The 19182-nt window shown below is 39.0% G+C and overlaps 1 protein-coding gene across 2 annotated transcripts; it reads right to left on the reverse strand.

Annotated features, from left to right (window-relative positions):
* Positions 1-889: 889 nt before the first annotated feature.
* NUDT4 (nudix (nucleoside diphosphate linked moiety X)-type motif 4) lies at positions 890-12560 on the reverse strand. Of its 2 annotated transcripts, none has more exons than XM_010016636.1 (4): positions 12454-12560; positions 5443-5487; positions 2917-3001; positions 890-1395 (listed from the first exon to the last, which is right to left on the reverse strand). In XM_010016636.1, exons 1-4 carry the CDS (start codon positions 12505-12507, stop codon positions 1193-1195), a joined length of 387 nt encoding a protein of 128 aa, XP_010014938.1. In that variant the 5' UTR covers positions 12508-12560; the 3' UTR covers positions 890-1192. The 2 variants fall into 2 exon arrangements, with proteins under 2 accessions (XP_010014938.1, XP_010014939.1); XM_010016637.1 differs by having other exon boundaries at positions 1193-1395; positions 2917-3004; positions 12454-12558.
* Positions 12561-19182: the final 6622 nt, after the last annotated feature.

A 19182-nucleotide genomic window follows, 5' to 3' on the forward strand; every position in this document is an offset into this window, starting at 1 on the left:
CTTTTCATCTTTTTGGCTAAAGAAGAGGGGGAAAAATAAGTTATCAGCTGTACCTCATTTATTCCAACTGACTTTTCTATCAAGAGGCCAGCTTTTAATTCAAGAAGCTAAAGCAAGTGATGTTAAACCAGCAAAACTTTTAAGTATTTAAGAATTGACTCAAAATTGGGGTTTTCAGCACGTTTTCCAATTAAGACAAAGGAATATTATTTCTGCACTAGTGTATCAACCCACCTGCCTCCAAGCCCAGGAGGTACCACTGCTAGCTTGGGCAAGACACCTCCACACATGCTTGCTAACAGACCTTAACGTTACCTCTGTAACATAAAAGGGTGTCCCTTGGGCAAGTCTTTAAGTGGCAACTGACTGCAGGAACACCATGTAAGATCCTTCTCATTGAAGATTAGGAGTTTTTGGAACCTGCAGTGTAATTATACCATGAACAAAATATGTATCAAAATGCTAAAAGGAAAAAAGGAGGAAGAGGGATCTACAATGCTTCTCATTTAAGTCTTCTGACAGTTCATCAGCTGACCAAGTGATGAAACAGAAGCGCACTGGATCGTTTTGGTAGTTGCAAGACAAAGTTACTGTTCTTGCTCTAGTTATAAATTAGATGAAGATTGCACAGGACAAGGCAACCTTTTGGATAACTGAGGCAAGCAGTGCTTAGTGTTGGTATCCTTTGCTCTCAGAAGGCTCAACGTGATTTAGTGCTTTATTGTCTCGCTTACGCATCTCTGCCTCCAACAAAGCCATTTCCACAACTACTGCCACCTTAAGATATTAACTCTTCATCCATGGACACCAAATAGAGCTTTGCTCAAGCTTTTTTGAGCAAGTACTCTTGCTTAGAACTACTGACTAAAACTGACAGGTCTCAAATAAGCTGAACACCACTGAGATGCACATTTTATTTTAGCAGATACGGAAATTCCTATACTCAAGTTTCTTAAAAAAAATAAAAATAAAAGAAATGCCTATTAAGGCATCTTAAAAAGAAAATCCTTGTATGGCTTTGGTTTGCTGAGATACTATTTTACATTGTTAGAAAGGAAAACAATGTTCAAATAAAGTTGACATTATGACACATTCACATATTTCACTTAAAATTGACAGTTATACAGATGCCTACATGTGATCACAGATGTCTCCCCTTGTGATGACATGAATGAAAAGGTAATCCAAATGCTTATCTCACAGTAGAGGGCAACCCAGAAGTCTGTGCAGAAGTGACATATAAGGAGTTATTATCTGGAAGAGGGGGAACCACAGAGTTTCCATTAGTGGGTGAGCAGCTCAGTTTCAGTTTTTCCAAGTATTCTGCATGAACAGGCTTGTGACACTGAAGGACCTTGATGGCATCTTCTACTTTAAACCATTCTCTTTTCCTTCCTGAATGAGTATAACCCACAAGGAAAAACAGAGTTACAAATCTAACAGCACCATTTGTTGCTATCTGATTATTCACTTTCTCTCATTTCTCCTACTTCAGAAGTTGTCAGGCAAAAGGTAAGAGTGAAAAGACCCTGAAGGAACACAAGCGATTCACTCAAGCTTACTGAAATGAGGTTAATAATAAAGCCTCTCAGATAACTCTTTTGAAGCAGATACTGGGCAGAAGCTCATATGACTGTTCATATGCTCCAAAAGCCACATCCAAGTCCCTACAGAAAATGATATTATTTACATGACTTATTACTGCCCTGCCACATTGCCATGCCTAGCAGAAAACCAATCGGAAGAATGAACATGGATACATGAAGTTACAGAAGAATTGCTTGGTCTGACATAGAAAGCAGAGTTCTAGAATCAAAACATATCCATGTGTGGAGCTACTCAGGTTAGCCATACGTTTTAAAAGTAACAAACCTTATGCCATAGATATTTAGGTAAGTTGTAGGACTATCTTACTATGATAAGACTTAAGACCGTCTTTCTTATACAAGTCATTCCCCTAAAATTAGAGGTCTCTGAAAACTCTTACAAACAAGGCAAAGGATAGTATTGTTGAAAGTGGGATTAACTATTTTTCATTTGATTTTACAATGTTATGGGTACTGTGCTTGATATTAACACACCTATAACCCGCTTGTTTAAGACCAAGGTATGTGGCCCCACCAGGGCCATTCACATCCACTGCCAGCAGTGCTCCCCAGAAGGAAGCCAGCAGTAGCTCCAGTGCTGGATGCTCCCCTCTACCCTACAGCTTAGCACTAAGCAGGAACAGACCAGAACTCACAGGCCCAGCACAGTTCCAGGTACAAAACCCCCTCAAAACAAATTTAACTCCTACCAATATCGATCCTTTTCAATACTGGACCACCCATCAGTGTTTCTGTACAGGGAACCCGACATGCAACTAAAAGGGTGCATTCCCCACAACTTGATAGTATCGTAACCAAACCATTCTCTCTCCACCTGAAAAACCAAGCAGTTTTGAAGCTACCCTTACAGTTAGATGCCAGTCACTGACAGATCAATGGTGCTAGGTTTATGAAGGTAAATACTCCAGAAGCACCACCAAAACTTTCCAAAGATTTGTCTTTCACTTTTTCAAAGACATTTTCAAAACCACCCTGGAGTATCAGGCAGCAAAATATTTTACTTTGTACGGAAAAAATAATTACTCAGTATAATATTGGGCCTTTAAAAAAATAATTAAGAGCTGTATCAGCAACTAATAATGAATTTTATTCCATCATAATACCTAGAATACCCTAATTAATACAAGAGTAAGACTATGTTGGAAGCAATCCTAGCTATGGAAGAACAGCATCACGATTTGCAGCAATTTCAGTTTATAGAACAGAATTAGTATTCCCCCAGAATGATAGGTATTACTTCAGAAAATCAAAAATGAAGTCTGCTTAATACATTTGAAGCATATCGTATGAGGACAGAGAATGGGTTTACCTATATTAACTGAATCCTCCCAGTCTTCCAGTATTTCCGTCACAGTAAGAACATAAACGTACGTCCTATGCTTCCGATCCTGGTTCTGCTTGAATGTTAGAAGTAGATGTTTTAAATCTCAGCAAAAAAAGTAACTTTCAGAATTACCACAACTGTAAGATCAGCAGTTACTCACCTCTGAAGGATACTTGCCAGCAAAACCTGAGTTTTATTTTCACTAGGTAAACATCTGTACTGAGTAGGCCCAAAAGGAAGGGAAACTAGAAGTTTTATGTGAAACAGCTATTTTGTTTTACTAGTCTAACCACCACCCAAAAAACAACAAACCTAAAGCAGCCCAAGCAAATTTGAAGATCGTGAAGTTGGGACCAAACTATGTTCTTGTTCATCGAGTTTAATATTAGCATTGTCCAATAGTACTGCCCATTACTTATCTTTTACGTATGTTGTATGTTACCACAGTAGAGTGCATTTGCTAAAACAGTTTCCACAACTCATGTTCCTAGATGAAAGGTTATGAAAAAACCTTTGCAGGACGGAACTGCTGCATCATGTGGCTATAAGGTTTCACTCAGCAAGCGAGGCAAATTGAATAGCCTATGTTTGCAGTCATGACAAATGCCCAAATCATTACCATCTGTTCGCTCGTCAGGTTTGCCACGCTCTCAGCACTAACCAACTATTTAGAAAGCACACTGTTTTGAGCAAGGCAAGTCAAATAGAGAGCCTGACAGAGGCAGCCTGCTCAGGGCAGGGTCACTGTGCCCCAGCCAGCCCACCCAAGGGCTGCATAGACATTACTCCCTGCTCCAAAGGAGGCTAGCGGTACACTGTGAAAGGTGCAACCCGACTAACCAAACCACGCTGCCCCTTGGAAAAGGGCTGAGCTCCTAGAAAACTCAGGATCATCTATGATTACAACTATATTAAGAACCAAGAGATGTTATGTGCTAGCTCCCCTTACAAATTGTTTTATCCTTGTGCCAATAACCATTCCTACTTAACTCTGTTTCACTACACTTAATATAGTTTTAAACTGTTGCTCTTTACTAGGAAATAAAGAAATACTCCAGGACAGTTCTTTGTCTGTGTCACTATTAAATGGAATAAATACATCTATACCATGTATCCTTTCTGGTTGTAGTTCTAGAATATGAGGACTCAGCAGCAATATAATTTCCATCTTTCTCTTAGTTCCATCCCTAGGTCACAACATGTGGCCCCTTCAATGGTACTAACAACTGTTTGTGGGGCAATGTTGTGAAACTGAAGTAGGGTCTTGATTTAAGTAAGAAGTAACCTAGAAAAATGCCACTCAGATTTTTCTCTCCTCTGGTCTAGACAGTGGCAGATGGCTTCAGAAGAACAAACAGCTGAAGTACCAAAGAATCATCACTCCTTGCAGCCTGCTTTAAGGCTGCAAGATGATAGGTATCCTGTCTTATTTTGGTCTGAGCTGGGAAATACAGAATACTTCTGCAGACTAACCAGCAGAGTTAGACAGATTTCTAGTGTGCAGGACCTTCGAGGTGAACTCATAAACCTAAAACAAATAGGAAAAAAGGCAAGTGCTACTAACTACAAACAGCAACTGCTCTACCTTTGTCATGGTCTGCATACTTCACAATGGGAACACCTTTAGCACTGTACTAACACAACTTAAGTCAATTTTCACATAGGAAATCCCTCTTGGAAATAAACTGCCCCTGAAAGTTGGTTTTATAATTTAACTGTCAAAACTCATATCTAACTATTGGACTAACTAAGGGACTTTTGCCCATCACACAGTATAACATGATTGATCTTAAGACTCACCTACATTTCTACCATCTGCTCCTGACTAGAACCTGAACAGAAGGTGGCAACGCCAACACTGAAGAATTATATCTAACACACATCCTCATGCTGTCAGTAGTTCAGCACCTGATGGTTACACTACAGAATACAAGTTTTGAAGTATATAGTATTGCTAAAAGTTAGATTTATCTATTACCAAAGCCTTAGCTTTTTTAGTGAATCAAAGCCATAATGACATACTTCATATACAGACCCATCAATTTAGGTGTGTGAAAGTTGATAAGTTACTTCAGCAAAATGTAATCAGAGAGGAAAAGTCAAAATAGCACACATATCCCCAAAAGGAACGTATGCTATTTCAGACATCCTACATCTATCAATATTGGTTTCATTTTTTGTAAGCTTCTAGAAGTTGTATCAGTACTAATTAAATCTTTCCAGGAAAGTTCAAAGTACTTTGAAATCTTCCTATTCAAATCTTCACACATCACATTAACAGCTACAGGAAATCACCTGTCTAATGTAGTGTTTCCAGCAGCATGGCAAAATTATAAGCAGATAATACTTAAGAACATGTCTGATGTTGTAGTTTATCAATGCTCACACCCCCCCCCCCCAAAAAAAAAAAAAAAACATGTTTTTTATAAGTAAAAGTTTATCAATGCTCCCCCCCCCCCCCCAAACAAACAATAAAAGCATTGTTTTTAATAGGTAAAAGAAATAGCTCACCTCAAATATCCCAAGCAGTCTGCCTAGCTTTCCCTTCACTCCAGCCTACAAAGCAAAGAGGAAAAAGCGTTAACATGTGCTTTTTCATTTCAAAACTTAAAATATCAGTTCCAACCTCCTACATCAGCATACTCCTCCTTGTCAGGGTTATTTAACCCAAGTTTTAATTAGACAGTGTGCACTGCTTCTGGAGTTTCATGTTTTAGAGTACTTAAAAGAGTATTATAGCACAAAAGCTTGTCCTAATGAGTGGATCCTAGGATGCAAAAAATCTTTAAAGTTTTCCATCCAGACCAAAATACAGTTTTACTTACCATGTTCTTTGTGTACTGTATTTTATTGAAGAGATAAATGACACACAATACTGAAATAATCCAGGGAAATAGATATGATGAGAATTTAAAGTAGCATAATAACAAATCTAGAGAAGGAATCATTAAAACCCCATTGCTACTTTACACAGAAACTTATGTCCAGGTCTTCAAAATGCAGTATCAAATTAAACTGTAGGTACTTGGTGGATCTTGCAGCATAATGACTTTATCTACCCTAGTTTTCATACAAAAGTGTATGCTTTTGGCATGTAAGCTTAAACCCACATTTTCATCCCCAATTCTCTACCAGCAGTTTGAATTATTTTTCTAGTTAGTAACATTACAAAAGGCTTTAAATTCAGTGTTTTACATCAACTTTTTAAAACAACCCCTATGTGTATCAGCCTGTGCTTAGTGATTTTTATCAGCACAGTAAAGGTGGTTGTTATAGCTTACTAAGACTCCAGGGGTTCCTCCCTCCCCCTCCCCAAGTAGTATATAATGCCTGTTGCAACAGAAATAGTTTTGGTTTATCCATTTGTTCTAAACAAAGCTCAGTCCATATGCCTGAGACATAAAAGCATACGTAGCCTACTGGTAGACAAAGCCATATTTAGATTTTATTTGCCCTGTTGTATAACCGATATTTTAAATAGGGCTTAGCACTAAGATGACATTTTCTCCTCTTCAGTCTTTGTTTCCAGCATTAACCAAAGAAAAAGTTACTGATGTCTTTATATGAAGGACCATATGGACCAATTACATTTTAATGAATAATTCTGACAGACAACTGGGCAGGCTTTAGCAATAACTCTCATCAAGATCTTACAAGTGAATTCTTTTTGTGTCTTTTTAAAGAAAGCAGACGGCTGGTGTTATTTATTAAGCAGTTTTGATGAAGGAAGTCTGATCACAGCCTGTGCAACTCAATAAGCATTTTGCTTACCCAGAACAAGAGCTAGACCTAAAGTTACTGCAAAACTACACAAAACATTCTCCTGGATGTTTGCTGTGATGACAGAGATACCTGTCAGAGCTCATGAAGCTGAAACACGTAACTGGACCTGCTGGATAAGTGATTTGGCAGTGCATTAATTATGAAAGTGGCAGATCTTTATTTTGGTCTGAAAAGGTCAGCTATGCCACAACAGGCACTCAATAAAGATATGGCTTAACAGCATGACAGAGCTCAATAGAGGCTCTGCAGGTTTCTCAAACCTTAAGATAAGCTTCTCCAAGTACCAAGGAATTGCTCTAAAGGGGACAGTGCTACACCAGAGGAAGGGAAAAAGATATTACTTCCCCCCCAGCTCAAAAAGCTTTCAAGATTTTGTAACTTTAAGCAGTCCTAGACAATGCCTTACTTACACTACAAAGGTATCTTAAAGGCAGGTCTATGGGCAACAGGACAGTTGAAGGACAAAATCTCACCATCAGTAGATGTAGGAGGGCTTCTCTAAACTGCTAAGTGGGAGTCTGGCATTTAACTGATATCCAGCACAATGCCACAAACACCACAACCAGTTATGTTTACCAATACTGAATAGCTTTCATAGGGAAGTTTTTTTAACTCATTGGTACTCCACAGTCACAATGTGACTTTATCATCAATGTTGCACTAAGTGGAATTTACTTAAAAGCATATCTATTTTCTCTTCAAGCAAATCAGTCATTCAAACAAATACTCTTAGCTGAGCAATTCTGAATGAAACAATCTGAAGCACTCCCTTCATTACATTAAGTGTAAAAATTCTTCCATGCTTATAATGAAGCTTTTGTGCACCAGATGTTGCTATGTACATGTGATTACTGTCTTTGACAACTTCTTACTCTCTAGGCAAAGATATGTACTTCCAAAACGTAGCATCATTTCTGCAGAGTAGCATCTTTTGGAAACTACTATACCCCAAAAGCATAAACCTGTGGTAATTAGTCTCATGATTTTTCTCTGAAAATAATATATTCAACTGAACCATCTTCACATTTTAAAAAGTATCATCAACTTGAAAGTGCTTTGCTAACAAAAATATTTCCTCCAAGTTCCTATATTAATCTTCCTTCAGAATGTGTCAAAATTAAGTGCTAGAGGACCAAGAAATGCTTTGGCTTTTTCCCTAGAAAGTCGAGTAAAGTTCCCACTTTCCCATTTGTAAGCTCCTATATACATTCAGCACACTGATTACGTTCTGGACTTAGAACCATTTTGTCTTTAATAGCTTTCTTCCTTTGGCCTTTACGTACCCATGGCTGCTAAAATACGGTTCTTTAAACAGAATCCTATAGGCTACCACAAGTGTGTAAGTCTAAACTGTGGAGAAAAGCCTGAAAACTCCCAGCATTTCTTTTGACATACAAGCTGATGACTTAAGAGCTACACCTCCCAGAATTATTCCCCAAGGAAATCTGTGAGTACTACGTAAATAAGATCTCAAATCTGAATTTATGCATATATTTTAGTACTAGTCTAAACCCAACCAAAAGATGGAAAATCATCCACTTCATCCCATTCTGACCCGGAGGTCATTCACTGTTGGCAGCTCCAGGCATACTGCAGTCTCAGACGTGCAGTCACACTTGCCTTTTACTTCCTGTAGATGGAGCAAGAGTCATGCTGCAGTTTAATTCTTAGGCTAACAGTCAACCAGGGCAGAAAGTTGCTTAAAGTCTGAAAGACTTGTGTTTATTTTTAACTGTGGAATCTGTCGGATAGTACTCTAATGGCTATGCTCCTGAAGGCACACTGCAAGACTATTCCTGCCCTTGCTTGCAAGCTCTTCTAAACCCCAAAGGGTTTCGCTATACCTGCTGCAATCTTTCAGCTGAAATGGTGTTTCCTTTACTTTTTGAAGTATCTACCTAGTCCCAGCCTGTGACACCCCTATCGTTTTTCAGATAGTAGGTGCTTACTGGAGCAGATTCCTCTGTTTCCTGCGAGAGGTCTTAGATAATATTACTGCCATTTTCACTGGTGCAGTGGAATAACCTTCAGGATCAGCCTCTTCTCAGAGGCTGTATTTATGCAGGCCTGGGAGGAATTGCATTATTTTCTGGTAGCATTTCAGAACTAACAAGTTCAAAGCAAGAGTCTCGGGTTTTTCGTGAGATGGAGGAAGAAAAGGGAGTGGGAGGGCGCTCCTTCCATTTAAGAGGCTGGACATCATCAGCTTGCCACCCTTATTATTTGTATCGTATTTCTCTTTGACCACCACATGTACAAACAACTCTTATTTCCATCTTTTGCACTATGCAATTAAAGACTAAGCTCCAAATTCATTAACAGAGCAGCTCCTCATTTAGATGAGGTTTAATACTTTTCTGGGACCGCTTTATACTGTAACTTCATTTTGGGATTCTACTTTCAGGTTTGTAAAAAACTTGTACCTAAAGGAGCTTGACAGGTTATCTGAATTGCTGTAACCTGTGAAATGGCAGACAAATTCACATGAAACATACTAAACATTTAGTAGAGCCTAAAACCTGAATCATTAGCTAAAAGTTAGATTGTGGAGTCACACACAGGCAACTATAGAGCAATTGCAGTGCATATAGATCTGCCTACAAAGATCTTTGCTTGGGTTTTAAAACAAAGACTTTAAATACACTACTGCTGGTGGGAAAGTGAGGGATATTTAGAGCCAGAGGACTATATATTGTGAGCTATTAGCACTCCTACCATTAAGAACTGCCATTGTAACTCCCACTATCAAATCTTCCATTTTAATAGACTAATATAAACCAATGCTTAGTTTGTGCATGACCCAATACTGAGGAAACAGTGTTCAAACCAGTGCCACCATGTGCTTCCTTTGAAGTTTATTCATTCACAAAACCCTTAACAGTTCACTGTACTGTAACCAGCTTGCCAGGTGACATTGACCTTAGTTTAAAAATAGAAAGGACATCCATCTCTAGAAAGGTTAGTATGAACTTCCATGACTCAGGTCAAAACCCTGAATACCATTCTGGCTTTTCTTTAAAAGTGGTGCTTTGCAATCTTGTGGCAGTGCACAAGATTCAGCCTGTAGCTTAAGAATATTTTACTTTAAGGCATAAGCTTTTAATGCTCATCAGCCACTCAAGCTATCAAACCCCAGAAACTCTGCAGCTGCACAAGTGCCACCAAATGACTTTTCCTTATCAAAGCCCCTAGCCTTTGACAACTCTATGCATTTGCAAGCACAACTCAGAAGTGAACACGGCTGGCAGTTTGTGTCTTACGCCAGATCATCATTTAAAAAATACCCCAGAAGCACAGCCATTGTAGTATAAGTGAATAAAAATTGGTTTAACTTCTGAGCAAAATGCTCCTGTGCTAGCACCACTCAAGAGCTCTGTCTTCAGGATTCAGAACAACCTAGGGTGGCTGCATAATACAGTTTTTGACCAGGACCACCATGATGTGTGAGGCAGTCTTCTTTGCCCTGAGAAAAAAAGATGAGGTCAAGAACAAAACTGAGCCATGGAAGAACTGCTTCACATCGTAACAGCAGGTACTCACTCCTATTTTGCTTTCCTGCTTTGCTTTTTTTTTTTTGCCTGCTGATGTGAAAGCATACCCAAAAGGAAAAATATCTTTCAGAAGTAACTAACATTTTGGTGTCTGTATGAGCTAGAGGAGTTCACAGTGTCTGGGCAGCATGTGAACTCCGATTGGGCTTTTACATTAACAGAGAAATTTGGACTAAATTTATACTACGTGATGCATGATCCTGTAATATTTTGTCCCAATTCCTTAGCTTAACCTTCTCCAACACTCATGGCCCATGCACTGCACCACTGCAGGTATCTGCAGGCAGAGCTCCAGCAAAGCCAGGACTTGGTAGTGTTCCTCAGGATATTCTCAGGGAAGAACCATGTGTAGTAGAAAACTAGTTATCAGCCCCCAGGTCACAACTCTCATTGGTATACTGCTTTGCCATGAAGTCGGCCAGAGCTTTGAGTGTCGCACTGCATTCCCTGGAAGCCGAGAAGCTAGACCACTCAGGCAACTTCCAATAGTCAAACACCCACAGCAGCTTTCGTGACATATTAACTGCAGATAGCTCCCTTCAAGATCATCCATTTTTAAGGGAAAAAAAAAAAACCAAACAGCCAAACATATGACTACAGTTCAGTCAGCTTTGGTTTGACACTGAGATGAGATTTTTTACAATCCCTCATCTTGGGCTGTGCCTTAGGTCACATCAACAATTAAAACTACCAGTGTTCACAAGAACACCAAGCCAAAGATTCTGTGGGTTTTAAGCCCACCCATCAACAAGTGACAATGGGAAATCGCAGGACTTCCCCCAGAGGTGCTACTATCACCTAGAAGCCTGAATCTTTGCTGACTCATTCCTAAAACCCCGTATCTTTGCTCCTTAGACTGCCTTGTGGCTGCCTCCTTTACTTTTACAAATACACAAGCACTTATTTGAGTATGTCTTGCGCAGCTTGAAATTGGCTCCTCCAGCAAAACCGGATAGTCAGAAAGTCTGGAATAACTTTGTATCAGTGAGGCTTATTTATACTTAAACCTTGCTGCATGAAGGCTGCCAAGAGCACTGAATAGTGAACTAATCCCTTCCCCATGTAAGAGGGGAGGAGGGTTACAAACGCAATTCACAGAAGATCTCATTTTGACACCAAATAGCAGGCAGCATTTAGTACAAGTTGATCTATATCAAGTTCTGAGCCTCTACAACCCAGCAGAACTAGTCTTATGGTTAAGCAAGCTAAACTACCTGATAGCACAGCTAATAAAAAAAATTATACATCCTAATTAGCAACAATATTCATGTGTTTTGTGAACAGTAGTGGTCAAACTGGGACAAGAAAACCATTTAAGAGTAGCAGAAATCCTGCAGTTCACACACTTGCCAGGATGTATTCACTCTCTTCAAAACCTTATACTTTCCGTTTAAAAAGTATGATACACCGCATTAAGAGTTAACAGGTGGTTACTTATGCATTGCACAATTTCTAGCTAAATCTCAAAGTTTTGTTAGGCTTACAGTCCTGGCTGTTAGATATTGAAGTAACATTTAACAGTTTGCCTAGGACAAATAAATATCAAGTTAAACCCCAAAATTCTGAATTTGAGATTTAACTGCTATATTAGAGTGGGAAACTGCATTAATTCATCAAGACTTAAAGCTTTGTTTTGCCTAGGGGTAGGGGCAGAGACAGAAAGGCAGACTATACCTATAGTGCTCTTTTGATAGGTAAACAGTCTTAAGTATACTTAACAAGGCCTTTTTATTGTTGAATTTCCAACTGCTCAGATAGATCAGTTTCAAATCCATTTAGTTTGGAATCTTCTCAAAGGTCTGTTTATTTCTCTTTCTTATGTAGCTACACATTAATGGTTAGTTCACCTTCAGCCTGTTCCAGAAGAGCTGTGAGTCAAACGTTTTCTGCACAAACACAGAAACATTACACTACTATAATATGTCATTTGGCATGAAGTCACAGTTCCACTTCCAGTAAGTGTTTATAAAGGCAGACAGAAATTTAGCTATGAAATGAAAGCGTGCTGGGAAGCAAGCTAATTAGTGCACACTCACAACATTATACCCCAATTCTAACACACAACTGCAGCTCTTTGAATTTCAAAGCCATGGAAGTCTCAGTCAAACCCTGGAAAAAGGAGGTAGAATTCCCTCTTTCATGTTGGTTCCCATATGAAGCAGCAATAAGCTGGATTTTGCTTTGTTACCTCTTCATACACCTCTCTGACAGCTGCTCCTCCCGGTTCTTCTTCTGGTTCCATTCCTCCACCTGGTACAATCCACTGATCTGGGTATCGGCTACTGCTTACCAACAGCACCTATAAATAATTGCAAAGGACTGTTAAATATAGCTCACAAGTCAGGAATATTGGTACTATGTATTTTTTCAGCAATGCACTTATTCACCTAGCTAGATGGATTATAGACTTTGGAAATTAAACCAAATAGGCAATCAGGAATTGCAAGAACTGGAAAAGAAGTTAAATTATTAAACTCCAGTCTTTTTAATACAGTTAAGTCAAGACAATGTCATTGTACTCTCCTTACACAAACACTTTCATCAGATGCTTACACACTGTGAAAAACACACAATACAATATGCCCAGGAATGCAGATCTAACAGAAACCTACTATTCTCCAGTACTGAGTAAGTCTTAGGGTCATACAGATGGTAAAGCATGAAAATTAAGACATTTTCATCACACAGAAGTTAAACAAGCTTCTTTTCACTTACTGAAGTGTTATGTCAGTATGGCACATTTACAATATTGCATAACTACATTATAAGGAGAGTACTGAATTGGCCCTTGTCCAGTTTGGTTTCTTCTAACATTTCTGTAAGAGGAAAAGTTGCCATACATTGAGTTTCAAGTTATTTCTAAATTTGATAACTTTTTTCCCCTCAAGACACTTTAGTTTCACTTATTTTGACTCTAATCTGGAGATATCATGGATATATACCAATTAAAAGCCCACTGTCTATAGGACCTATCCCTTATAATATTCAGAGCTGAAATGTTTGTAGCCTCCAGTCCAACAAACTAGGATGTCTCATATTTGGAGTAATTTGCAGTAGAAGTTGATGAAAATTAGACCTTGATTCAGTACCACATGGAAATAAATGGTTTAACTTGCATTGGAGAGCCATTCTTGTAAGTAAGACATAATCATTTGTGTAGTAACATGCTTCATGTTCTAGGCAATACTTACATAAGCCCTACTATGAGGTCAAATGACAACTGTGAGGAGCAAAGGCCAGGGTCAGTGCTCAAATCTTTAATAGCAATTAAAGACTAGCAACAAGAACCTCAGTCTAAAGGTTAAAGTATTGACTGGTGCCAGATGACTGAAGTGACAGTCTAGTCCTCACCAACTACCTTTATGGTCTTTAAACTCATCCTCTGTTGAATTAAGCAGGAAAACAGTTCCCTGATGAGGGTAACACAGACATGCTTATCCCTTATACTATGTCCCTTTGGCACTCACGGAAATGCAGTGTAGGTTCACCTACAGGAACTGGGAGTGTTAATTAAGATGACTGCATACTTTTGTGAATGCAACGAGTGTGCGTACTGAGGTGCAACTAGCAGAGCCTTATCTGACAGATGTCTTCTTTATTTGTTGTCTATTTTAATTGCAGTCAAGATTAGTGTTACTCTCCACTGCAGGAGAGTAACACTATTGCGATTAGGATTCTCCACTGTATTCACTTCCCCCAAATTTTTCCTACAACAAAAAAGGAACACAGAAGAGCCCTCATTTAGCACAGAATAATTTTTTAGCCTCTGATCTAAACATGCACATTTTCAGTGAACTCGCATATTTTTTTTTCAGCTATCTAAAAACCTAGAAAAAGTCAGCAAAGGCAGCAAGGTTAGACACAAATGCATCTCAACTTGATCTTTGCAGCCAGAGGTTTTAGTTTCCTAGGATCCTTTGACATTAACAGAAGACGAATGCATACCCAGAAGGTAAGCAGCCTTACTAGATGTAGATTTAACGAAAATTTTTGAAACGTAGGTGGATCTGTATCGCTACAAAGAATCACCATGTCAGCAGTGCTTAAAGAGCAGTTGTAAAAATCAAGTTACGAATTCACTTGCAGGATCCCAGACATAAGCATTACACATTATTTTCTGCTGATGAACCTAGCACTCACTGCAGTCATGTGGAAGCCAGCAACAATGATGAACAAAAGGATGATTATATCACATTAAATCATTCCCAGCTTAGCAGAATGGTTTTAATCAGCATTCATTGTTTAGTTAAGGCTAAACAAAAAATTCTTAATTACTACTAAGGGATAAATCAGGTTGCTGGTTCTGGCAGCGTAGCATAAAGCCAGGAATTTTTTATGCTTTTCTATATTTATTAGTATAGACTAGTGCTAGCCTAATCAATAGTCGATTGAGCTGGGTTTGTATATCTATTAGCTTTAAATTACCCTTTTAAAAAGCAGAAGCAAATAATACACATTAAAATAGATCAGCTCTGGTAGATGGGCTTTACATAAAATAAACTTCCAAGCATTACAGCTTGGAAGCTCCTTTTGGCAGCTAACCAAGTCTCCACTAACCCTGGAACTGAAGCATTTTCTTAAGCATCTTTCCCTCTATGCTTTATTCTCCCATAATCCCACTGCTTTCACAGGCTGAATCCAAGGGACCACACTAAGGTATATCCCTGAGACTTTCAGATGCACAATTTTTTCCACCTAGTAACATTAAGATTTGAAGCCACGAGGGCATGAAGCATCTATCACTGGGTGTGCTAGCAAAAATGTACCCACTGGTAATTAATTTCTACAAGAGCCAAGAGCTAGCAGTTAGAAGACTGTGTGGTACAGCTGAAAAGCACTCCACACAGATTCTTTCAGTTATGGTAGCAAGCAATCTTTCACTCAATAACAGATCTTTTGGTTTTGTTACATTGTTCTTTATTCCATATAGTGAATGTAGTTTTCAGGTGTTTCCATCTCTAAGTGGCCAGAAGATACATCCCACACTACCTGAATGACTAGGCTGTAAATACAAAGATCACTTAAAAAATGAAGACACCAAAAAGCTGTGGTTAGTTGACAGTGCACTCACATGACAAAGGTGCAAAATCAACAGCAAAAAGCCAGCAATTCATTTTCCCTTAATACAAGATAATCAAACTAGGAGAAGAGAGATCTAGGTTGCCTGGACACCCAATCTGTTCTGAGAATGTTCATGTTCACACAGATTAAGTAGTCTACTGAAAAACATGGCTGCAAAAATCTCATACACCGTATTTTCTGGCCTATGCACACCAGATTTTACATCATAGCTTCACTAGGCTCAGAACAATGGAAGTACTTTCTATGCAGAGAAATCCGTGTCCTGTATCTTCCGAATGCAGAGAAAGGAATGAGATGTGTTGTGTTACTTGCTAGTGATTACTGCCTTTCCCATGTCTCTGAAAAAGCCTTATTCTTGATGACTCCTGTTCAAAAGATTTCCAAAGTACACAGTAATGGCATAACATCTGCTTGCCTAGTTATATTGTGAAGTTCACCTTAGTTCAAAGACTAAGGTAAAGCTACTATTTCCATAATACTGCCAAGCGAGGAAGCAAAGCTGCAGAATTCAGTTAAGAGAAGAAGACAAATTCTTCCACTGAGTCTTACTAGCCAAGTTTTTACCTTGTTTTCAAGTCCCGAAATAGCAATGACCTTTCGAGTGCAGTGAGGAAGAGAAGCTGCTAGCCAGCTTTCTTGTAATAAGCACCTATTGATATGCTTAACCAAGACATGGTTAACCAAGAACCCAAAGGTAATTACAGAGCATGTGGCATCATGGGACTTGCTCACTATAAATGCTAAGCCTGAAGACAAACAACTGGACATTTCTAGAAAAAGGTGCCAAAGTTTTGGCCTGTTTAGTGTACTCAAGTCAAAAGAAACTTGTGAAACAGTTAGCAGCCATATATCCCAGAAGAGTAAAATGGCAACAGCTCAGAGTAATATAAATTATAACCACAAGTTATTCCTCTCTGCATTATTATTTTCTTTTTCATATCAAGCACTCAAAAGGTAGGAAATGGCTTAAGGTTAAACAAAAATATCATTGCTTTCTATCTTCCTTAACTGTAGGGCATTGCAGCGTACCAAAATAATTAAATTAAAACGCAGGTTATATTGAAAAGAAAAAAGCAAGCCTAAGGTTGAACCTTGCTAGACAGAACAAATGCCCACAGCTGGATTCTTCTGACTACAGAGTAGTCACCCACGATTTGAATGAAGCAAGAGCAGCAGAAGCTACTATAAACCAACTGCAAGATGGTTATTTTTCCATACCAGATACAAAACTTGCAAGGAAAAATTAACTAACAGTTGAAAAGATACAATTCCAATTCCACAGAAATCATTTGCCATTAGACATCTTTGTAAACTCTATCCTTCCAGCCTAATCCCATCTATTCCTCTCTTCCCCACGCACACCCCATTACCCCATTTTCTCCCATCATCACTCCCACTAATCCACTAGCTATGTCCAAATTACTGTTTCAATTACCTGATGGAGATAGCTAAGTTTGCCTTTTTTATAGTAAAACTGACAGTTAAAAGGAAGAAGTTTCAAGAAGAAGGGAATCAACCTCTCACCCCCAAAAGATCAATGAACATGTGTGGCTCAGTTGCCAAGAACACCACATTGCTCAGGTGTACAACTAAACACTGACCAGAGAAGGAAAGGAGGAGGCAGGTACATGGAAGACAGGATTTAGGTCCCAAGCTGTACTAGTCTGAGTTATAGGATACACCATAAAGGCTTCAAAAGGTACCTCTCAGGTACAAAACAGCGTCAAAATGCTGTTAGAGATATCAGATAAACAACCCAGCCAAAACCCAGGATCCACATTGATGGAGGTTAATATAATCTAGCCTAGCACACTCAGTATGGAAACTTCAGCCTAAATGCTTGGTCTGCCAAAGTTATAAGCACCTGAAAGGGTCATAAAGATGGTTTAATCCAAATACAGCCCAAACAGTCAAGCCCTATGACTTGTTTAAAAATGACCATAAGCAGATGCTCAGGGAAGAAGACAAGTAGGAAACATTTTATTACCCCACAACACTTCCAACCTCCCATTGTTTTCAGCTCAGGAACTTCTTAAAAGCACTGGGAAACTACTTTGAATGTTACAACACAGAGACTTACTGAGGAGCAAGGAAAAGCACCTCTTACAAAACCCGAACTGTATTTGCAGGATTCACTGTATGAATTCCTAGGCAAAAGCACATATCGCAGATTAGAGAGCACGTGCCAGCCTGCTACTGTAGTTAAAGAGATTTCCTTTATCTAACACGTTCTGCTATTTTATGAATCACTCCCTCATTTCAGTAGTTCTGAAACAGCTTCTCAGTTTCCCTATAGGTTACCGGGGTATCCTTGTCCTACAATGCCACTGTCCGCCTTTTCAACTCCAGAAAGTTGAAGAATGCAACAGAGCTTTACAATTTGCAATGCCAGACAGGTAGCATTCAGTAAGAAACATGCTTTTGCCTTCCTGAAAATATCCTTGAGTGATTGCTTACAGTCCTCATTCTTTACTGCAATCACTTTCAATATGACTTTAGCCCGGAGATGCAATGTGCACACTTATTATAGAGTAATAAGGAACCTTCGGATCAGATTTGACAGCATTTTAAAGCTAATTAAAGCCAAGGCTGCAACATCTTTACTTTCTCCCTTACACTGGCACAAGGCTTTTAGGAAGCTGATCTGGCTGAAAACTAGCTTGTATCATTAGTTTCCAGCCTGCACACACTCAACAGTGATCAGTACAGAGCTGTATGAGGGTCAGCACCACACAAACTGGAGCAGACAGGCATGACTGCAGCTACCCAATTTCAGATCAGCCTAGGCCAACTCAAGAGCCTCTAACAAAGTACTTTACAGACAATAGACTGAAAAGGAGTCCCCAGCTATGAGGGAGGTTAAAAAGAAGATTTAGTATCAATGAACAGGAACTGGCAGAGCAGCAGAGAAACAGCATAGCGAGCAGTACGTTAATCCTAACGCACATTAACTTGAGCACAGCATCTTGAAATCAACCTGAAAACTTGATTCTGTCTTTATAATATATTGCAGAGCCTAAAATATCATCCCAACTTCAAATAAAGATCACTTTGTAAAGCAACAGCATGATACTTGGACGACAGTAAGCGCAACTTTATTAGCATTTTGAGGATGAATGATAAATAGATACATATATTTTGATAATAATTCAAAATGAGATCTGAAGACTATTTTTCCTTTGAGATCTTTCAATTTTAAGACAATACATGAATAGGGAGGAAAACATTAGCCTTTTTCAGAAGAAGTTGTATTTTAACTTGCAATTAAAATTTTATTGTTATGTAAGTCTTATTTCACCCGAAATTCACATGCTTGGCTAACATGTTAAAGTGATGCAGAATCCAAGTACCTTCCTCTGGCTATTTAAAGTACTTTGTTTTGTTCTTCAACTAAAGTGTTCCTAGCAGGAACAGATAGCACTATATTACTATGGAACATCAGTCAGAACACATTTCCTCATCTCAGCAAGCACTCAAGTCACCTGTAACATCAGATCTCCCCCTAAGCTTTAGTATGATCCGGACAATCAGATGCGACAGGTCTCATGGTGCAGTGAAGGGTGTGGATCTTGCACGCAGCCATATGGCAAAAAGAGATTCCTGGCTGCAAAACCCCCTGCAAACAAACAAGAAACCCCCTGCCCAGTGTCTATGAAGGAAGCTTTACTTCTCATGCTGGGTCAGCTCCCCAGTCCACTTCACAGTACATATTCTTCTTCTCTTATGCTTGCCAATACAGACCAAGAGAGAAAACACAGAAGGTAGTAGAAGACCAAAACCTCACGTTGTTGCCTGTTTCTTTTCAACATTAAACCATGGCCTAATCTTCAGCAGG

This window comes from Nestor notabilis, unplaced genomic scaffold (assembly GCF_000696875.1).
Source record: "Nestor notabilis isolate BGI_N333 unplaced genomic scaffold, ASM69687v1 scaffold32856, whole genome shotgun sequence".
Lineage (NCBI taxonomy): Eukaryota > Metazoa > Chordata > Aves > Psittaciformes > Psittacidae > Nestor > Nestor notabilis.

Bases quoted from the DNA above. Each gene is read 5' to 3' on its own strand.
- NUDT4 (XM_010016637.1), bottom strand. From the start codon at position 12,507: ATGGAACCAGAAGAAGAACCGGGAGGAGCAGCTGTCAGAGAGGTGTAT. The intron at 3,005-5,442 runs GTGAGCTATTTC...CTAACATTCAAG, and splicing joins GACTGCTTGGGATATTTGAG to CAGAACCAGGATCGGAAGCA. The intron at 1,396-2,916 runs GTAAACCCATTC...ATACTCATTCAG, and splicing joins GGAGGATTCAGTTAATATAG to GAAGGAAAAGAGAATGGTTT.